The sequence below is a fragment of the Arvicanthis niloticus genome, chromosome 6 (assembly GCF_011762505.2).
Source record: "Arvicanthis niloticus isolate mArvNil1 chromosome 6, mArvNil1.pat.X, whole genome shotgun sequence".
In the NCBI taxonomy this organism is placed as follows: domain Eukaryota; kingdom Metazoa; phylum Chordata; class Mammalia; order Rodentia; family Muridae; genus Arvicanthis; species Arvicanthis niloticus.
The window spans coordinates 69,312,940-69,329,001 of record NC_047663.1 but is presented as its reverse complement, the minus strand read 5'-3'; the positions used below and the strand labels follow the sequence as shown (position 1 = coordinate 69,329,001).

The following is a 16,062-nucleotide window of genomic DNA, read 5'->3' as shown; positions in this document are numbered from 1 at the left end:
AGATAGTTGGCAGGGTGGTTTCCAGGGATTGAACTCAGACCATCAGGCTTGACAGCAGGTGTCTTTATCCATTATCAGGTTATCTCACCAGCCCATGCACATAGCTTTTTAAATTTATATTTATTTTTTTGCAGGGGTGGGATGGGAGATAAGAGAATGGGGTGGGCTTGTTTGTTTGTTATTTTTTTATTTTGAGATGGTCTAAATCTGACCTCAAACTCTTCTTCTTGCCTCTACAATCTAACTGCCATCATATCTGACCCCAGGCTTTCTGTTTCTTTTTGAGACATTGTCTCGCTAAGTATGCCAAGCTCTTGGTTTTGAGCATACAGTGTAGTCCAGCCAAGACTTGGATTTGGAGATTATACTGCCTTGACCTCCTGAGTAACTGGACTTACAGACTTGTACCACCAAGTCTAGCTTGGAAACTCTAATGATTATATAGTTTCAGCTAGTCTGGAACTCAGTAAACAAACCAGGTTGGCCTCTAACTCAAGAGGTCTGCATGCATGGGATTAAAGACTTGCACCACCACATTTGGCCTTACTAATTATTGTTATTTTTTGTTGTTATTGAAACAGGGTCACATGTAGCCCAGGCTGTCCTTGAACTAACTATGCAGTCAAAGATGACCTTAAATTCTTGATCCTCCTGCTTTTTACCTAACCTTAGATATCAGGAATGGAAACTCACCATCTTTTTTTTCTTTCTTTTCTCCCTATTCGTTCTCCCCAACCTCAGCTCTTACAACAGAGATTTGATAAATAGCTTATATCTACATATATTTAGCACAGATTGTTTCCAAAATTTGTCTTTTTAAATCTTTAAGGATTTTATTGGGGGTAGGGGGAGAGAGAGAGAGAAAGAGAGAGAGAGAGAGAGAGAGAGAGAGAGAGAGAGAGAGAGAGAGAGAGAGCGAGCCGAGACCAATACCCTCAGAGGCAGAAGAGATCATTGGAAACCCTGGAGCTGCAGTAGTTGTTAGCCAACCAACATGGGCACTAGCAACTGAACTCAGGTCTCTGGAAGAACAGAAGTGCCCTTAACCACTGAGATACCTCTCCAGCCCCCCAATTTTTCTTTTTTTAAGACACAATCTTACAGTTTACCCTATAGTCTAAGTTGGCCTTGAATTCATAATCTTCCTGCCTGAGCTTCCCAATGGCTAGAGTTATAAGTATGGGCCACCATGCTTGGCTCTAACATAGTTTTGAAGTTTTTATGTCAGTTTATACTGCAGCCTAATTTATTTATTTCCTTTACTCCTTTTTTTTTTTTTTTTTTTTGAGATAGATCTCAACATATAGCTGTGGCTGGTCTACAACTGCTGTGTTCACCAGTCCAGCCTCAAGTGCAGTGGTCTTTTTCCGTCCTGATATCTGGGAATACAGTTGTTGGCCATCATACATGGCTCTTAACTTTTTTTTCTATTCCTAGTGGTTGTCATTCGTTTTGTTCCTTCCATGGACAAGGAATGATCTCTGCCTGAAGTTTAATGGCATTTTGAGATTTATGCATAAGCATAGATGAGGTTCTGTCGGCCTGGGTAACAGGGATTTGTTGTTGTTTGTGTATGTACACATGCATATGTTTATGTGCACCACAGTGTATGTGTAGAGGTCAGAGGGCAACTCGTGAGTTGGTTCTCTCCTACCATGTGGGTCCCATGGACTGAACTCGGCATATCATGCTTGGCCACAGGTGTCCTTATGAACTGAACCTTCTCACCAGCCCTGCATTATAGTTCCTAACACTTATGTAATGTTCAAACATTATGCAGACTTGTTTAACTGCCAGTATTTTGTGTATGTTGGCCATGCTGACTGTTAAGTCTAACTAAACCTTGTTTTTTCAGACCCTGTAAGATCTGGATATGTCCTTCATATTTGACTGGATTTACAGTGGTTTCAGCAGTGTGCTGCAGTTTCTAGGTAACCTCAGCTTTGCTCTTTGTAGCTATTGCGTCTGACCCTGTTTATGCACTTGTTTGTAGAGCATGCCTTTATATAAGCCTGTGGTTAAGAAAGTGAGCTTTAAGATTATGAAATACATCCAAGTGACTCACCCCTGGAAAGCACGTAATCTTAGGCCAGGTGTGGGAGAGCTCACGAGGCTGAGGTTGAGGCTGAGGCTGAGGCTGAGGCTGTGATCTGGGACCTCAAACAATTAGGAACTAAGTTTGGTCCTGGTCAGCATGTCTACTGTGTGGAGAGATGAAGCCCTTCTCAACTGAAGGGCTTCTCACCGCACAATGCCTATACATCATACAATAACCAACATTGTCTCTTCAAGAAACTAGACCATATGAAAAGTGAAAGGCAATGTTTTTCATGGATAAAACTAAACTAATCATATAAAAAAAAGAAGTTTAAGTGCCAGGAGGTAGTGATGCACACCTTTAGCTCCAGCACTGGGGAGGCAGAGGCAGGTGGATCTCTGTGAGTTTGAGACCCAGATCACAGATACATTGATTGACTTATCTGTCTGTCTGGATTGCACTGGGGATACGACCTAGGCCATGCATATATATGCCAGGCAAGTCATATGGAAGGCAGGTGCCCCTGAGTTGTATCTACAGCCCTATTTTAAAACTTGTTTTGTGATGGGGTCTCTAGTAACTGCTCAGGCTGGCTTGGAACTTATGTTTTTTCTGCCTCTGCCATCTAAGTACATAAGATGACAGGAATGGCTATGTAGCCCAGCTGGCCTGGAACTGGCATGACTCTGTCTCACCAGTGAATGCTGGAGTTATAGATACATGTTGCCATACTTAAATAATGTGTAGATTTTAAGTTGTTCTCTTAAAACTGAAAATGAGGGGCTGAGAAGATAGCTCAGGTGTTAAATGTATCGGCTACTTGCCCTTTCAGAGGACCTGGGCTCAACTCCCAGCACCAACATGGCAGCTCATGAATCTGTTTGTTACTCCACTCTTAGGGGACACAATACCCTCTTGTGCCTCCTTGGACACTGCACTGCACCAGGATAGCCATACACATGAAATAAAAGGAAATGAAACCTGAAGATAAGAGCTGGCTCTTACTTGGTGGTAGACTACTCAGTCCAACTATGCAGGAGACTGAGACAGGGGGATCAAAAATTAAGTTAGACTGAACAACAGAATGAATTGATTCAAAGCCAAATTGGGCAATTTGGTGAGATCCTATCTTACATTACAAAGCAAAAAGAGGACTGGGGTGCAGCTCAGTATAGAAAGCACTTGCCCGGCCTAACCTGGGGGTAGCACTGCCAAAACCAAAGGAAGCAAGATCAGAAAACTTAAAGAAAAGCTTAGAACACCAAGCTTGTTTATGCTAAACTTGCTTATTGAGGCAGAGTTATAATTGTTTATTGTTGGGTTTTGTCTGTTTTTTACATTGAATATATTTATTTATTTATTTATTTATTTATTTATTAGTTTTTGTTTTTTTCGAGACAGGGTTTCTCTGTGTAGCCCTGGCTGTCCTGGAACTCACTCTGTAGACCAGGCTGGCCTTGAACTCAGAAATCTACCTGCCTCTGCCTCTCAAGTGCTGGGATTAAAGTTGTGCGCCACCACTGCCCGGAATAATTTATTTTTTATTTTATGTGCATTGGTGTTTTGCCTGAATGCATGCATGTCTGTATGAGAATATCAGATCCCCTGGAACTGGAGTTGCAGACAGTAGTGAGCTGCCATATAGGTGCTGGGAATTGAACCTGGGTCCATCTGGAAGAGCAGCCAGTGTTCTTAACTGCTGAGCTATCTCTCCAACCCCTATTTTGTTTTGTTTTTAAACAGTCTCTTTACATAGCCCTGGCTACCCTGGAACTATGTAGACCAGGTGAGATCTGCCTCTCAAGAGCTGGGATTACACAAGCTGTACCATACTTAACCTGGCTTTTGGTTTTTGAGACAGGGTCTCTTGTAGGCCATGCTGACCTTAAACCTGCTATAGAGCTAGGAATTGCCTTGACTTTCTGATTCTGCTGCCTTTGTCTCTCAGTTGTTGAGATTACAAGCGTGGTAAACTTGGGTTCTATTAGGGTTTTAATACAGATTTAAGCACTGACATTGATGAGTGTCACTTAGGGGAAGGACAGTGTATTGCACATGCACTCAGGAGTTCTAGAATTCTCAAGTTGCATTTCAAGTGTCTTAACAATAACTATGTATAACTTTTAAGTCATGTCAAATATAAAGTCATTTTCATGCTCCGTGTTTGATGTCACGCTGGCTGATCATAGCTCTTATTCTGCAGGATTATATAAAAAAACTGGTAAACTGGTATTCCTTGGATTGGATAATGCGGGGAAAACAACGTTATTGCACATGCTGAAAGACGACAGGCTTGGCCAGCACGTCCCAACGCTACATCCCAGTAAGTGGTTCTCCCTGTGAGTAGTGCTGAGTCATAGTTCCTGCCTCAAAGATTTTTTGATTTGGGATTTCTGATGGCTATGGTATGAGATTATTTATCCTGTTCCTAAAATGGCTGGGTAAATAGTAACTGACCTGATTCCCAGAGCACAAATTAAGATCTGGAAGCCATGCTCAGACCTTTCTACCTCTGCACTTAGCTATACTAGGAGCCCAGCCTGTGCCACAGAGTAAGAAACTACAGAGCCAGCAGCAGAAAGAAACAGAAGGTTAATTTTTATATGTAATTGTTACAGTGAAAAGATTATAAACCAGGCAGATTAACAGTTTAAAAACAAGTTAATTGAAGGATGTTCGTGATTTCGCACACCTTTAACCCCAGCAGCTGGAAGAAGAGGCAGGTGGATATATAAGTTCAAGGCCACCTTGGTCTTCTTAGTAAATTCTGTGTCAGCCAGGGCTCCATAGTGACATCCTATCTCAAAACATAGAAATGAAAAACTAGTTGCCTTCTGGCCTACACATGTGCCTATGGCATGCACATATCTGCACTAATACATACATAAAATAAAAATAAATAATATTTAAGAGAACTCGATTCCCTTTTAAAAAGGGAGGGGGAGCATGGCAGAATTAGAAGAGATTATCGGGTAATTTTACTTTTCTTTGCCAGCTTGTATTGATACCTTCACTTATCCCATAAGGTTGGTTGCTTGGTTTGTTTATTTTTGTTGGTTTTGTTTTTTGTTTTTTTGAGACACAGTTTCTCTGTGTAGCCCTGGCTGGAATTTACTCCATAAACTAGGTTGGCCTCAAACTCAGAAATCCGACTGCCTCTGCCTCCTGTGTGCTGGGTTTAAAGGTGTGCGCCATCACACCCAACTTTTTCTTCCCTTTTTCTTTTCTTTTTTTTTTTTGGGGGGGGGGGTAGTTCCCATGATTATTTCTTCAGCATGTCATGTCTGGATCTAGACACAGGAACTTGCAGGGCACAGAGCAGGTGCTGTCTCAGCAGTCTTGCAGCTCAGACTCATTCTAACTTAGAGTTTTCCACTTAAAGCATATGTAGAAAAAGTAACAACCATCTGTCTTTTGATCTGGCAATTCACCTCCTAGGTGTTTATGTGGAAAAGTGAGAATATGTATTTACCAAAGCCTTGTACAGAAAAGAGAAGAGCAGGATCTGCAAGAAAGGAGTGAAAGTCGGGCATGCGCACATGTGGGCCAGCACTTGGGAGGCAGAGGCTAACAGTCATATGTCTGAGCCAGGTTACATAAAACTCTGTCACAAAATATAGAAATGAGGTAGACCTCAGTCATGACACATTCCATGAGAGAAGTGACCAACAAGAAGTCCCCTGCCATGTGATACTGTCACATAAACATTTTAGAATAGTCTGTGGTGATAGATTTGAGCTGCTTTTGGGGTGAGGTCTAGGTGGGGGGCTTATGGGGAAGGAAGAGGAGATCGTCTGAGACATTGACAGGTTTCCTTAATTAATTCAATTAGCATTTCTTTTGTAGAGTAGGGTGTACACGGGATGTAACCATGTGAGTAGGTAGGCAGCATAGCCAAGCATTGCCCTTTCCTTATTTTACAGACTTTGAATACAGATCCTGTTAAGTATTTAATTTACATGAAACACTGCATGATTCTTCCTTTAGTTTTTGAGGTGTCTTTGTGTGTAGCCCAGGTTAACTTCAGACTTACCATCCTCCATCTTCCCTAGCTCCCCAGTTTACTGGAAATATATTTGTGCTACCCTGGCCAGCTTAGAGTTCCTTAACAAAATTAATGCTCTGGCACTATTATGGCAAACTTCTCTATAAGCCATGAGGGGAAATAACAGGGTCTGAACGTTTCCCACTACACTCTAGATAGAAATATTTATGCACAGTTGTTTTCAAGCACTGAGCAGTAAGTAGCTGGTGTAGGACTGCAGTTCTTAAGAGAATGATACAGACGCCTGTGTGTTCTGGCTTTGTGCCAGAAGGTGATTTTGAACTCAGGTGTGAAAGAAAAGCCAGACAGCCCAGTCAGCTGAGGAAACAAAGACCAGAGTTGGGAATTGAGAACTTGCAACCACAGTACTGGGGGAAAGCGGTTCGGAGGAAATCAGTTCCGAAGTTAGCATGGAGAATACTTGTTTATGCTTGTATGACCTCCCCAAAGAGCCACATCTGGAGAAAGAACAATTCCACTACATGAAGTTTAAAAAATACAGTAAAATTTAGTATATATTATAACTTTACAATGTAAAATTAGGAAGACATGCAAAAAGTAGGTAAACGAGACCCATAATCAGAAGGAACAGACTCAGAAGTGACAAGGACGGTGGTAGGATTGATTGATTGACAGGAACATGGGAACAGCTGTGGATGTGGCTCAGTTGGTAGAATATCTGCCTAGCCTATGTGAAGCTGTGGATAATCTGCATAAACCGAGCATGGTGGACCATGCCTGTAATCTGCTTCACAGCAAGTTCAAGACCAGCCTGGGGTGCATAAGACCCATCTCAAAAAGTTAAGGTTGAAGGACTCTTCTTTGTTTCTTTCATTACACTGACTTAGTCAGAGGCAGGGCACATGCCATGCTGCAGATGGAGGTCAGCAGACAGTTGTGGGTGTCAGTTCTTTCATCTGCCCTGGGGGTTCTGGGAATCAAATCTAGATCACTAGACTTGGTGTCAAGCGCCTTTATCTGGTGAGCTATCTTGCTGACCGTTTTTCTTTCTTTCTTTCTTTCTTTCTTTCTTTCTTTCTTTCTTTCTTTCTTTCTTTTAAATTTAAGGAGATCAGTAACCAAGGATTTAAAGGAAAACATGTGCTCAATGAGGAGGTAAATGGAAGATAACAAACAGGTCTTTGTCGTCCAGGCTAGCTTGAACTTGCTCTGTAGCCAAAGATGGTTTTAAACTTCTGCTTTTTCTGACTTTAAAGTTTTGGGATTACAGGCATGAGCTCCTGTGCCTGGCAGATTTCTGATTATGTTGTAAAAATAATCTTGTTTTTATTTAGCTTCAGAAGAGCTCACTATTGCTGGCATGACGTTTACAACTTTTGATCTGGGTGGGCACGTGCAAGGTAAGAGTCTATTTCTTCATCTCTGTTTTATTGTAACTTAGTAAGTGTGGCCACTGTGGTTCAGAACTTGGAACTGCGTGTTCTTCAAGTAAGGCAGAGTAAAATTAAGGTTGTTACTGGACACATGGAACTTCTGACTTGCTGACATCACTGAACTGCTTATGGGTGAGGTACAAGGAAAATTAAGCTTCGAATTTCTCTTTGCTTCAGGGTACCTTACCTGTTGTGCAAAATCATAATATGAACATATGATACTGTGCCCCCCTAAAAGCTCCAGTAATTAATATGTTTTATTTATGTATTTTATGTGTATGTACTTTGTCTGCATGTACATCTGCACAATAGTACACAACATTAGACAGTTGTGAGCTGCTTTGGGGTGCTGGGAATTGAACTCAGAACCTTCAGAAGAGCAGCAAGTACTCTTAACCACTGAACCATCTCTTGAACCCCACAGACCTGTTTCTTATAACATGCAGAGCTGTCATTATCCAGAATTCTCTGGTCCTTCCTTTCTTCCCATTCTCTTTCTCCCATCAGAGCTGACCTCTTGTTCTTCTCCCCTCTGCTTTTGCTCATGAATCCCATCTGTGAGGTGTGACTCCTCCCTGGAGAAGCCTCCCTAGCTAGGAGTGCTCCAGCTGTCCTTATGGGACTTAGGACTTCTGTGTATATTTCTGCAGCAAGTGTGGGAGGACTGTCCTGAACCCTGAGCTGAACTTCTGTGGGCTTCCTGTCCATTTTTTTTTATTACCCCCCCCCCTCTTTTTTAACTCTTAGCATGTGAGTCAATGCACAGGTAGCGAATGCTCCAGACCAAAAGGCTCCCTAAAGCCTGGTGTTAAGGAATGGTGTAGAACCTGGTGTTAGCATGGGGTGCCAGCCCACATGCTGTGTGGAAGGGCATACCACATCACATGGGCTTCATTCCCAGCTCCATAAAATAATAATAGTAAGATATTTTTAAAACCTGCTGAGACATATATTTGGAAAAGATTTTCAGTGGCTGTGACTAGTGAAAGCACATTAGAGATACACATCTGCTAATCTTTGGGGTATAAAGATTAGAGAATTAGAATGGAGAGCTAGGAAGATGGCTTGGTGGGTCAGAGTGCTTCCCTTGCAAACCTGAAAACCTACGTTCAATCCCAGCATTCACGGAGAAAGGAGAGAACAGACTCCACAGGCTGTCCTCTAAACTCTACAAGCTTGCTCTGCGTGCGCACACTTTGTACCCACAGACACATCGTTAGTAATAATACTAATAATAATATAGATAGGTAAAATAAAACTTAGAATCTAATGGAGTTTGCTTGAAATTTCATTTCTACAATATTTTCCAGCTAGGCCATAAAGCTCAAGTCATGAGTTATTTCTCATTGAAGTAGTCTAAAAATTGTTTTCTCAAGGCTGGAGAGTTAAGAGCACTCTCTGTTCTTACAGAGAGCCCAGGTTTGGTTCCCAGCACCCACATGGCTGCTGACAACTGCCCTTGGCTTTAGTTCCAGGGGATCTGGTGTCTTCTGGCTTCCACAGAAACCACGCACACACAGTATACATACATACATGCAGGCAATGCACGCATACACATAAAATAAAAATAATAAAATCTTTTTTAAGAATAAAAATTGAGCCTGTGGTGATGGTGCCCACCTTTAATCCCAGCACTTGGGAAGCAGAAGCCAGCCTAGTCTATAGAGTGAGTTTCAGGACAGCCAAGGATGTCTGTGTTTCAAAACCCTGTATCAAAAAAAAAAAAAAAAAAAAAATCCAGTAAATAAATAGTTTTCTCCTTTAAGAAGTCTATAATGAAAAAAAATTACCTCCATGATTTGTAGACTTTAGTTAATTAATTTTAACAATAAATCATAAAGAAAATTATTTGTAAAAAATCTAGATAAGGGCAAATTTGCATACTAATGAAATGGCTATTCTTGCTTATTTCTACATAAAGAGTTAAATCCTAGCTGAATATTTTTACTATGAGACAGAATCTTTAACATTTTTCAAACTCCCTTTTTTTTTTTTTTTTTTTTTTTCTGAGACAGGATTTCTCTGTGTAGCCTTGGCTATCATGGAACTCACTCTGTAGATGAGACCTGCTGTCCTCTGCCTCCTGAGTGTTGGGATTAAAAGTGTACACCAGCATGCCTGGCTTTCTCTCTCTTTTAAGATTTACTTTTATATGTACGAGTGTTTAATGATTTAATAATTTTTACCCTTTTTTTATGCAATCGAAATCAGCAACTTAAGCAGCAGTTTGTAAAATAAGTCAGTCAAAAGCAATACAATCCAAAGCTATATTAATTTGATACTTTCATACTGAGGAATGGTAGCGGGAAAATATTGAAAGTCTTTGCTTTCTGAAATTAAACCATTATCTTTCTTTCTTTGTTTTTTAATAAAATTTTTTTCATGTGCATTGGTGTTTTGGCTGCATGTATGTCTGTGTGAGGGTGTCAGATCCCCTGGAACTGGAATTACAAACAGTTTTGAGCTGCCATGTGGGTGCTAGGAATTGAACCCAGGTCCTCTGGAAGGGCAACCAGTGCTCTTAATCACTGAACCACCTCTCCAGCCCCAATTATGTTTCTAGAAGATCACAAAACTGTCTGAACAGCTAAGACCCCTGCACAGCAGTTCCTCACACAGTCTGGAATCCGAGCCAAGGCACTTGAAGCAGTGCTGTTTGGAGCTGTGCAGTGTGGTGTCTGCCCAGTGAGTGCTCATGGGTAAGCACCAAGGCTATAGGGAAGCCAAGTGCTATAATGATGCACATGAGCCAGCAGTGCCAAAAACATGCCAGAATCAAGATGCTCCGGTTTTTTAGTTCATGTTTGTTCTTGAACATTCAGAAACCTTTTACTGTTATCAGATTTTTCTTGACCTACAGTTTAAGAACCTGATGAATGGGCTGGAGAGGTGCAGAGTGGTTAAGAGCACTGACTGCACTGACCAGCTTTAATTCCCAGCACCTACATGATGCCTCACAACGATCTGTAACTCCAGTCCCAGGGGAATCTGATGCCCTCTGCTGGCCACTGTGGGCACTGCATGCATGTGGTCAAACACATACATACCAGTAAAACTCATACACATAAAATAAAAAACACTTTAAAAGCTGGAGTATAATGCATGTGTACCAGGAATTCCTCAGGAAAGGGATAGAAAACAATAAGTGAAATATCAGGTCCCAATTTTTCCAGTCTGATGAAAATAGAAACTTAGGGCTGGAGAGATGGCTCAGTGGTTGAGAACACTTGTCGCTCTTGCCGAGGACTTAGGTTCTAGTCCTAGCAACCACATGGTGATTCATAGCCACACATAGCTTCAGTTCCAGGGAATCCAATTCCTTTTGTTCTCCTTGGCTACCAGGCACATCTGTGGTGCATAGACATATTAGCAGGCAAACACTTACACATATAACGTACAATAAATCTAAGAAAACTGTCACCTCTCAGGTGCAAATAGCTTGGTAAACACCAAACACAGTACGATGCAAACAGCACTAAGGCCCCAGAAATGAAATGCTTGGGCCATTAACTGAAAGGAGCAGCACAATTGTCATCAGAAACAAGGTAAGCTTGAATATAGGGAGAAATGTGTCTCAAACACTGAAAGGAAAGCGCTTTTTGTTTAGACTTACTTATTTGAGTATTTTGTACACATGCTTGTCTGTGTACCATATGTGTGCCTGCTGCCCTCAGGGTCAGAAGAGGGTGTCAGATTCCCTGGGACTAGAGTTAGAGATGATTGTGAAAACTTTGTAGGTGCTAGGAACAGAACCTTGGTTCTGTTTCTCTGGAGGAGCATCCAACTTAACCACTGAGCCACGGCTCCAGCCCCCATCTAAATGTTCTTAGAGTTGAATAGGAAATATCCTTACAAGGGTATATGTTGAACATTTGGTCCCTAGCTGGTGGCACTATTTTGGAATATTTTCATTAATTAAATTTGTTTAATTAATGTTTAGTTAGCAGTTTTGAATACAACAGTTTGTAACTTGCCAAGCTTGTATTTGGCACTAACATAAATCTGTTGTTAATTTTATATTTATCACTAAAACCTCAGAAATGAGAAATGTCAAAAAAGTTAATACTGCACTCGCACTCATGCGTGTGTGGCACGCACACACACACACACACATGGTTTTTACTGCTTAAATTGGTTAATGAGAGTTCATAGTGGTTTTCTAGTGAACTTAATAATGAAAGTCACTGTGTCGGAGTGTACACCATGTGTGTGCATCATGTGTGTGCATCATGTGTGTGCATCATGTGTGTGCAGGCGCCTGTAGAAGCAGAAGAGGGTGTTGGATCCCCTCCCTTGCAACTGGAGTTGCAAGTGGTTGTGAGTCACCTGATGGGGGTTTTGGGAACCAAGCTAGGGTCCTCTGAGAGAACAGGAAGCACTCTTAAGCACTGAGCCATTTCTCCTGCTCCTAACTCTATTTCTTTTTCTCTTTTTTTTTCTAACTCTGTTTATTAATGGAGAAGAGTAAAGGATTTCATTGCCCCACATCAAAGAAAGTCTGAAATTTGTTTTGGTATTCTGGGGAAGATTTGATACCAAAGTCTTTGGCAAAAGAGGCAATTGACTGTACAGTAAAATAGCAGCCAAAGGGACACCCCAGTACTCTTGAAGCCTTGTTGGATTCTTCCATCAAACCATCCATTAGGTTTGACCAACACATAAATCCTAACTCCTGATTGTTTTTGTTAGCCCGAAGAGTATGGAAAAACTACCTTCCTGCTATCAATGGCATTGTATTTCTTGTGGATTGTGCAGACCATGAAAGGCTGTTAGAATCAAAAGAAGAACTTGATGTAAGTTGAATAATTAAAACTAAACACAGTGAACTCCCTCTGGGCAGCCTGAAGGAATAGTTGGAGATGGAGCTGTCAGAGAGCAGCTCTCAGCAGTATCTGAGGAAACGCCTGGCTGTCTGGGTCAGGGACTGGTTTGAACTGGTGCTGTTTAGAGTGCAGAGGGAGTAGAGTGCAGTGGCTGTGGCTACTGAGGAAGTGCTAACAGGAGCACCTCTGAAGACCGAGCTCACCCTCTCCAGAGTGGGCCCTGCATGTGTGTGCATGCCTGTTCAGTCCTGACGCTGTCACAGGATTCCATCCCTTCAGCAGTTGTCCAGCCATCTTTGTGACCACTTCCAGAAGGAAGCTGGTGCGTGTTTACTCCCTCTGCACCCATCTAGGTCAGATGTTTTGTAAAGAGGCTCAGCAGTTTCCAGCAAGGTAGAGCAAAATATGGGACCACAGAGTAAGGAAGGAGATCCCTGATCTGACTGAAGGTCAGTCTGACAGTTTCTTTATTCAGAGATGCTCTGCGATCCTGGGACAGGGTCGGTTAGCTGCTGCCTCCTTCTTGTGTGCAGTCCTCTCTACACACAGTGTTTCTTCTCTCAGCAGTAAGGCCAGTGTCTAAATAGTTGCTGCTGCTCCTTCTCCAGCTTCTGAGAAGCTAATTGCCCAAGATTGGAATCTGGTCACAGAGCCAGAAGTGAAACTGGGTTGTCCCACCTTCAAGGTGTCCACACCCCCTTGGTGATTTGCATAGTGAGCATCTCCAAAGAGCTTTAGAGAGATAGGAGAACCTAGCATATGGTTTTTAATGCTCACTTAAGATTCGAGGAGAGTGTGGTTAAGCAGGTCAGGTGTCATGATACATACAGTGAAGACGGAGTCCTTGGCTGTTTGGTTTCTTTTCAAAATAAGCATTTTAGATAGCTTTAAATCTACTTGTCTTTCCTGTTATTTGCTTTGTTTCAGTCACTAATGACAGATGAAACCATTGCCAACGTGCCTATCCTAATTCTTGGAAACAAGATCGACAGACCAGAAGCCATCAGTGAAGAGAGGTTACGAGAGATGTTTGGTTTATATGGTCAGACAACAGGAAAGGTAAAACTTTTATTTTTATTTGTTTTGTGGTTTTTGTTGTTTGTTTGTTTGTTTGTTTGTTTGAAACAAGGTTTCACCATGTAGCTCTGCCTGTCCTGGAACTCTTTCTGTAGACCAGCTCCTCTGCAAGAACAAGTGCTCTTAACCAGTGTGCTTGTCTCCAGTGCCCCTCCCTTTTAAATTTTAACTTTATGTTTATGGGTGTTTTGCCTGCATGTATGTTCATGTACTGTTTATATGCCTGGTGCACAAGAAGGCCAGAAGAGGGCATCTCCTGGAACTGGAGTTACAGACTGTTGTGAGCTGCCACATGGGTGCTGGGAATTGAACCTAAATCCTCTAGAAGAGCAACAGCAATTGCTCTTAGCACTGGGCCATCTCTCTACCCCCAGCCAGGGGTGGGGGTGCCAGTACTGAAAAGGTCCGGAAAGCCACAGAACATGGTGGTACCTATCTGTAATTCTAATACTTGGGACCCTGAGGAGGAAGTTCACAAGTTTTAGGCTACCCTGGGTGCTATATAGTGGGTCTCAACAAAACAAAGTGAAAGAAAGATTTCTAATAAACCATGGAGCAAACGTCATAGTTCATAAACAGAACCTCCTTAGTGCACACATGCTCTTTCAGGGCAAAGGGAACTGCAGCAGAGAAGGGACTTAACTCCAGGTAGGACTTCTGTCCATGCTGGGGAAGCACTCTACTGTTGTGGGTATCTTAGCTCTCCTTGCCTTCCTCGTAATAAACCTGCTGCACACCAGTTTTAGGCAGTGGTCTCCTTATAGTTAAGGCTGGCCTTGAGCTTTGATCCCTAGAGTGCTGGGATTACATGGGTATGCCACCACCTTGCAGAATGTTCTCTTTTAACACCAGGAAGAAAATTTTGGATTTTTTTTGTTTTGGATTTTTGAGACAGGGTCTGACTTTCTAGCCTAAGCTGGCCTGGAGTTTGAGATCCTCCCACCTCAGGCTCCCGAGTGCAGGAAATACAGGCGTGCCCCAGCACCTGGGTGTGGAGAGTCAAGTCAGATTATTTTGATTTCTTTGCACCTCTATGTTGTAGTAATTATTTAAAAAAAGTAGCCGCCAGTCAATCCGACTGTCTAGGCTGTGGTGTCTCTGCCTAGTTTAGCACCACAGCTAGAAACGACCAGCCAGAGACACCAGCCCTGCCACCCACAAGACACCATCGTGGGAGATGGCTCTGCCAATCTTTCACACTGTCTCTGCAAGGCTGGGTAGTGCCCAGACCATCCTGCCAACCACACGGACTCAGTACAGATGAGACTCTAAAGCTTAGATTAGCCAAAGGCTTATATATTTAATAATGATCAATAACAAGATACCCTTATAATCAGAGGTGTAACCCAATACCCAACCTAGATTTACCAACTACATTTGACTGCTACAGACAAGCGAACATCAGCCTCCATGTCCGCTTCTCTCCTTCTCCGTCTCCCCTAACTCCCCCTTTTCCTTCTTCTCTTTCTCTCCTTTACTTCTCCCACCTTAGCTCCTCCTATACCTCCAAAGCTCACATCTTTCCCACTCATTTGCTACATTGTCATAGTAGAGTAAGAGAAGACTTCATGTTAAGGGAGGCCAAGCAACCATACCATGGCTTTATCATTGACACCCTTTGTTCTGAAGGAGAATCTGCAGTCTGCTGGGAGTAGAACTTTTAATCCATGAGACCGCAACATAACAGCTCTCTTCTCTTCCAGGGCAGTGTGTCACTGAAGGAGCTGAACGCCCGGCCTCTGGAAGTGTTCATGTGCAGTGTGCTGAAGAGGCAGGGCTATGGGGAAGGCTTCCGCTGGATGGCGCAGTACATCGATTAACAGCCCGGCCCACACACTTCCAGCACTTCCAGCCCTCAGAGATCCATCCCCCAACATGCATAACTTGAATTCAATAGACTTTTGTTGGTTTCAGAATAGGTGTTTTTAGATTATTAATATATCTACCTGAGTGGGAATTGCAAACTGATTCAAGTTTGACTATCACAATGTTAGCTTTCTAATTCCACACAGACAGTTTTTATAGTTTCTAACCCCACATCAACCCATCACCGTTTATAAAGATCAGCTTCCCATCGGTACATTTGAAGCACTTTTTAACGATGTGAACTACAAATATAAACCATATTTAAAAGCTCATCATGTGAAACTTTTATGTACCTTTTGGAAATAGTTTTTCAATTTTAGATTGTCTGCCTATCTTGTGTACAGTTAAAATCCACTTATCAATGATTGCATGATGCCTTACGGTTTTCAAGACTACTTTTTCTTATGCAAACGTCATGCAATAAAACAAACTCCAACGTTTGGCTCTGTGTTGGGCAGCCGTTTCATTTGAATGTGTCTTGTAGCTAGTATATTCTGAAAACATGAGGATTTAATGTTGTACACATGAGAGGGTGATTCATGGGCAAGAGGACTTCTTCAGAGTATCTGGGATGTTGTGTAAGCCCCCAGAGGCCTTCTGCTTATCACACAGCAGCAGGTGGGTGGGCGTGCTGACTCCAAGTTCTGAATCCACCATTTTCTTTCTTTTTTTTTTTTTATGTGTTTTCTTTGTTCTTTTCTTTGATTTAATTATTTTTATTGGATATTTTATTTATTTACAGTACAGATGTCATCCCTTTTCCCCATTTCCCCTCCCTAGAACCCCCTATCCTATACCCCCTCTTTCTTTATGCTTTTA

The 16,062-nt window shown here is 42.1% G+C and overlaps 1 protein-coding gene across 2 annotated transcripts in view; it reads left to right on the top strand.

Annotated features, from left to right (window-relative positions):
* Positions 1 to 15,683, top strand: part of Sar1b (secretion associated Ras related GTPase 1B) — a 33,467-nt gene extending 17,784 nt beyond the window's left edge. For both annotated transcript variants that reach the window (XM_076936880.1, XM_034504192.2), the window contains exons 2-7: positions 1,856 to 1,931; positions 4,242 to 4,361; positions 7,379 to 7,444; positions 12,167 to 12,270; positions 13,228 to 13,359; positions 15,081 to 15,683. In XM_076936880.1, the coding sequence (XP_076792995.1) occupies positions 1,874 to 1,931; positions 4,242 to 4,361; positions 7,379 to 7,444; positions 12,167 to 12,270; positions 13,228 to 13,359; positions 15,081 to 15,197 (597 nt within the window). In that variant the 5' untranslated portion in view covers positions 1,856 to 1,873 and the 3' untranslated portion in view covers positions 15,198 to 15,683. The remainder of the gene's footprint in view (positions 1 to 1,855; positions 1,932 to 4,241; positions 4,362 to 7,378; positions 7,445 to 12,166; positions 12,271 to 13,227; positions 13,360 to 15,080) is intronic.
* Positions 15,684 to 16,062: the final 379 nt, after the last annotated feature.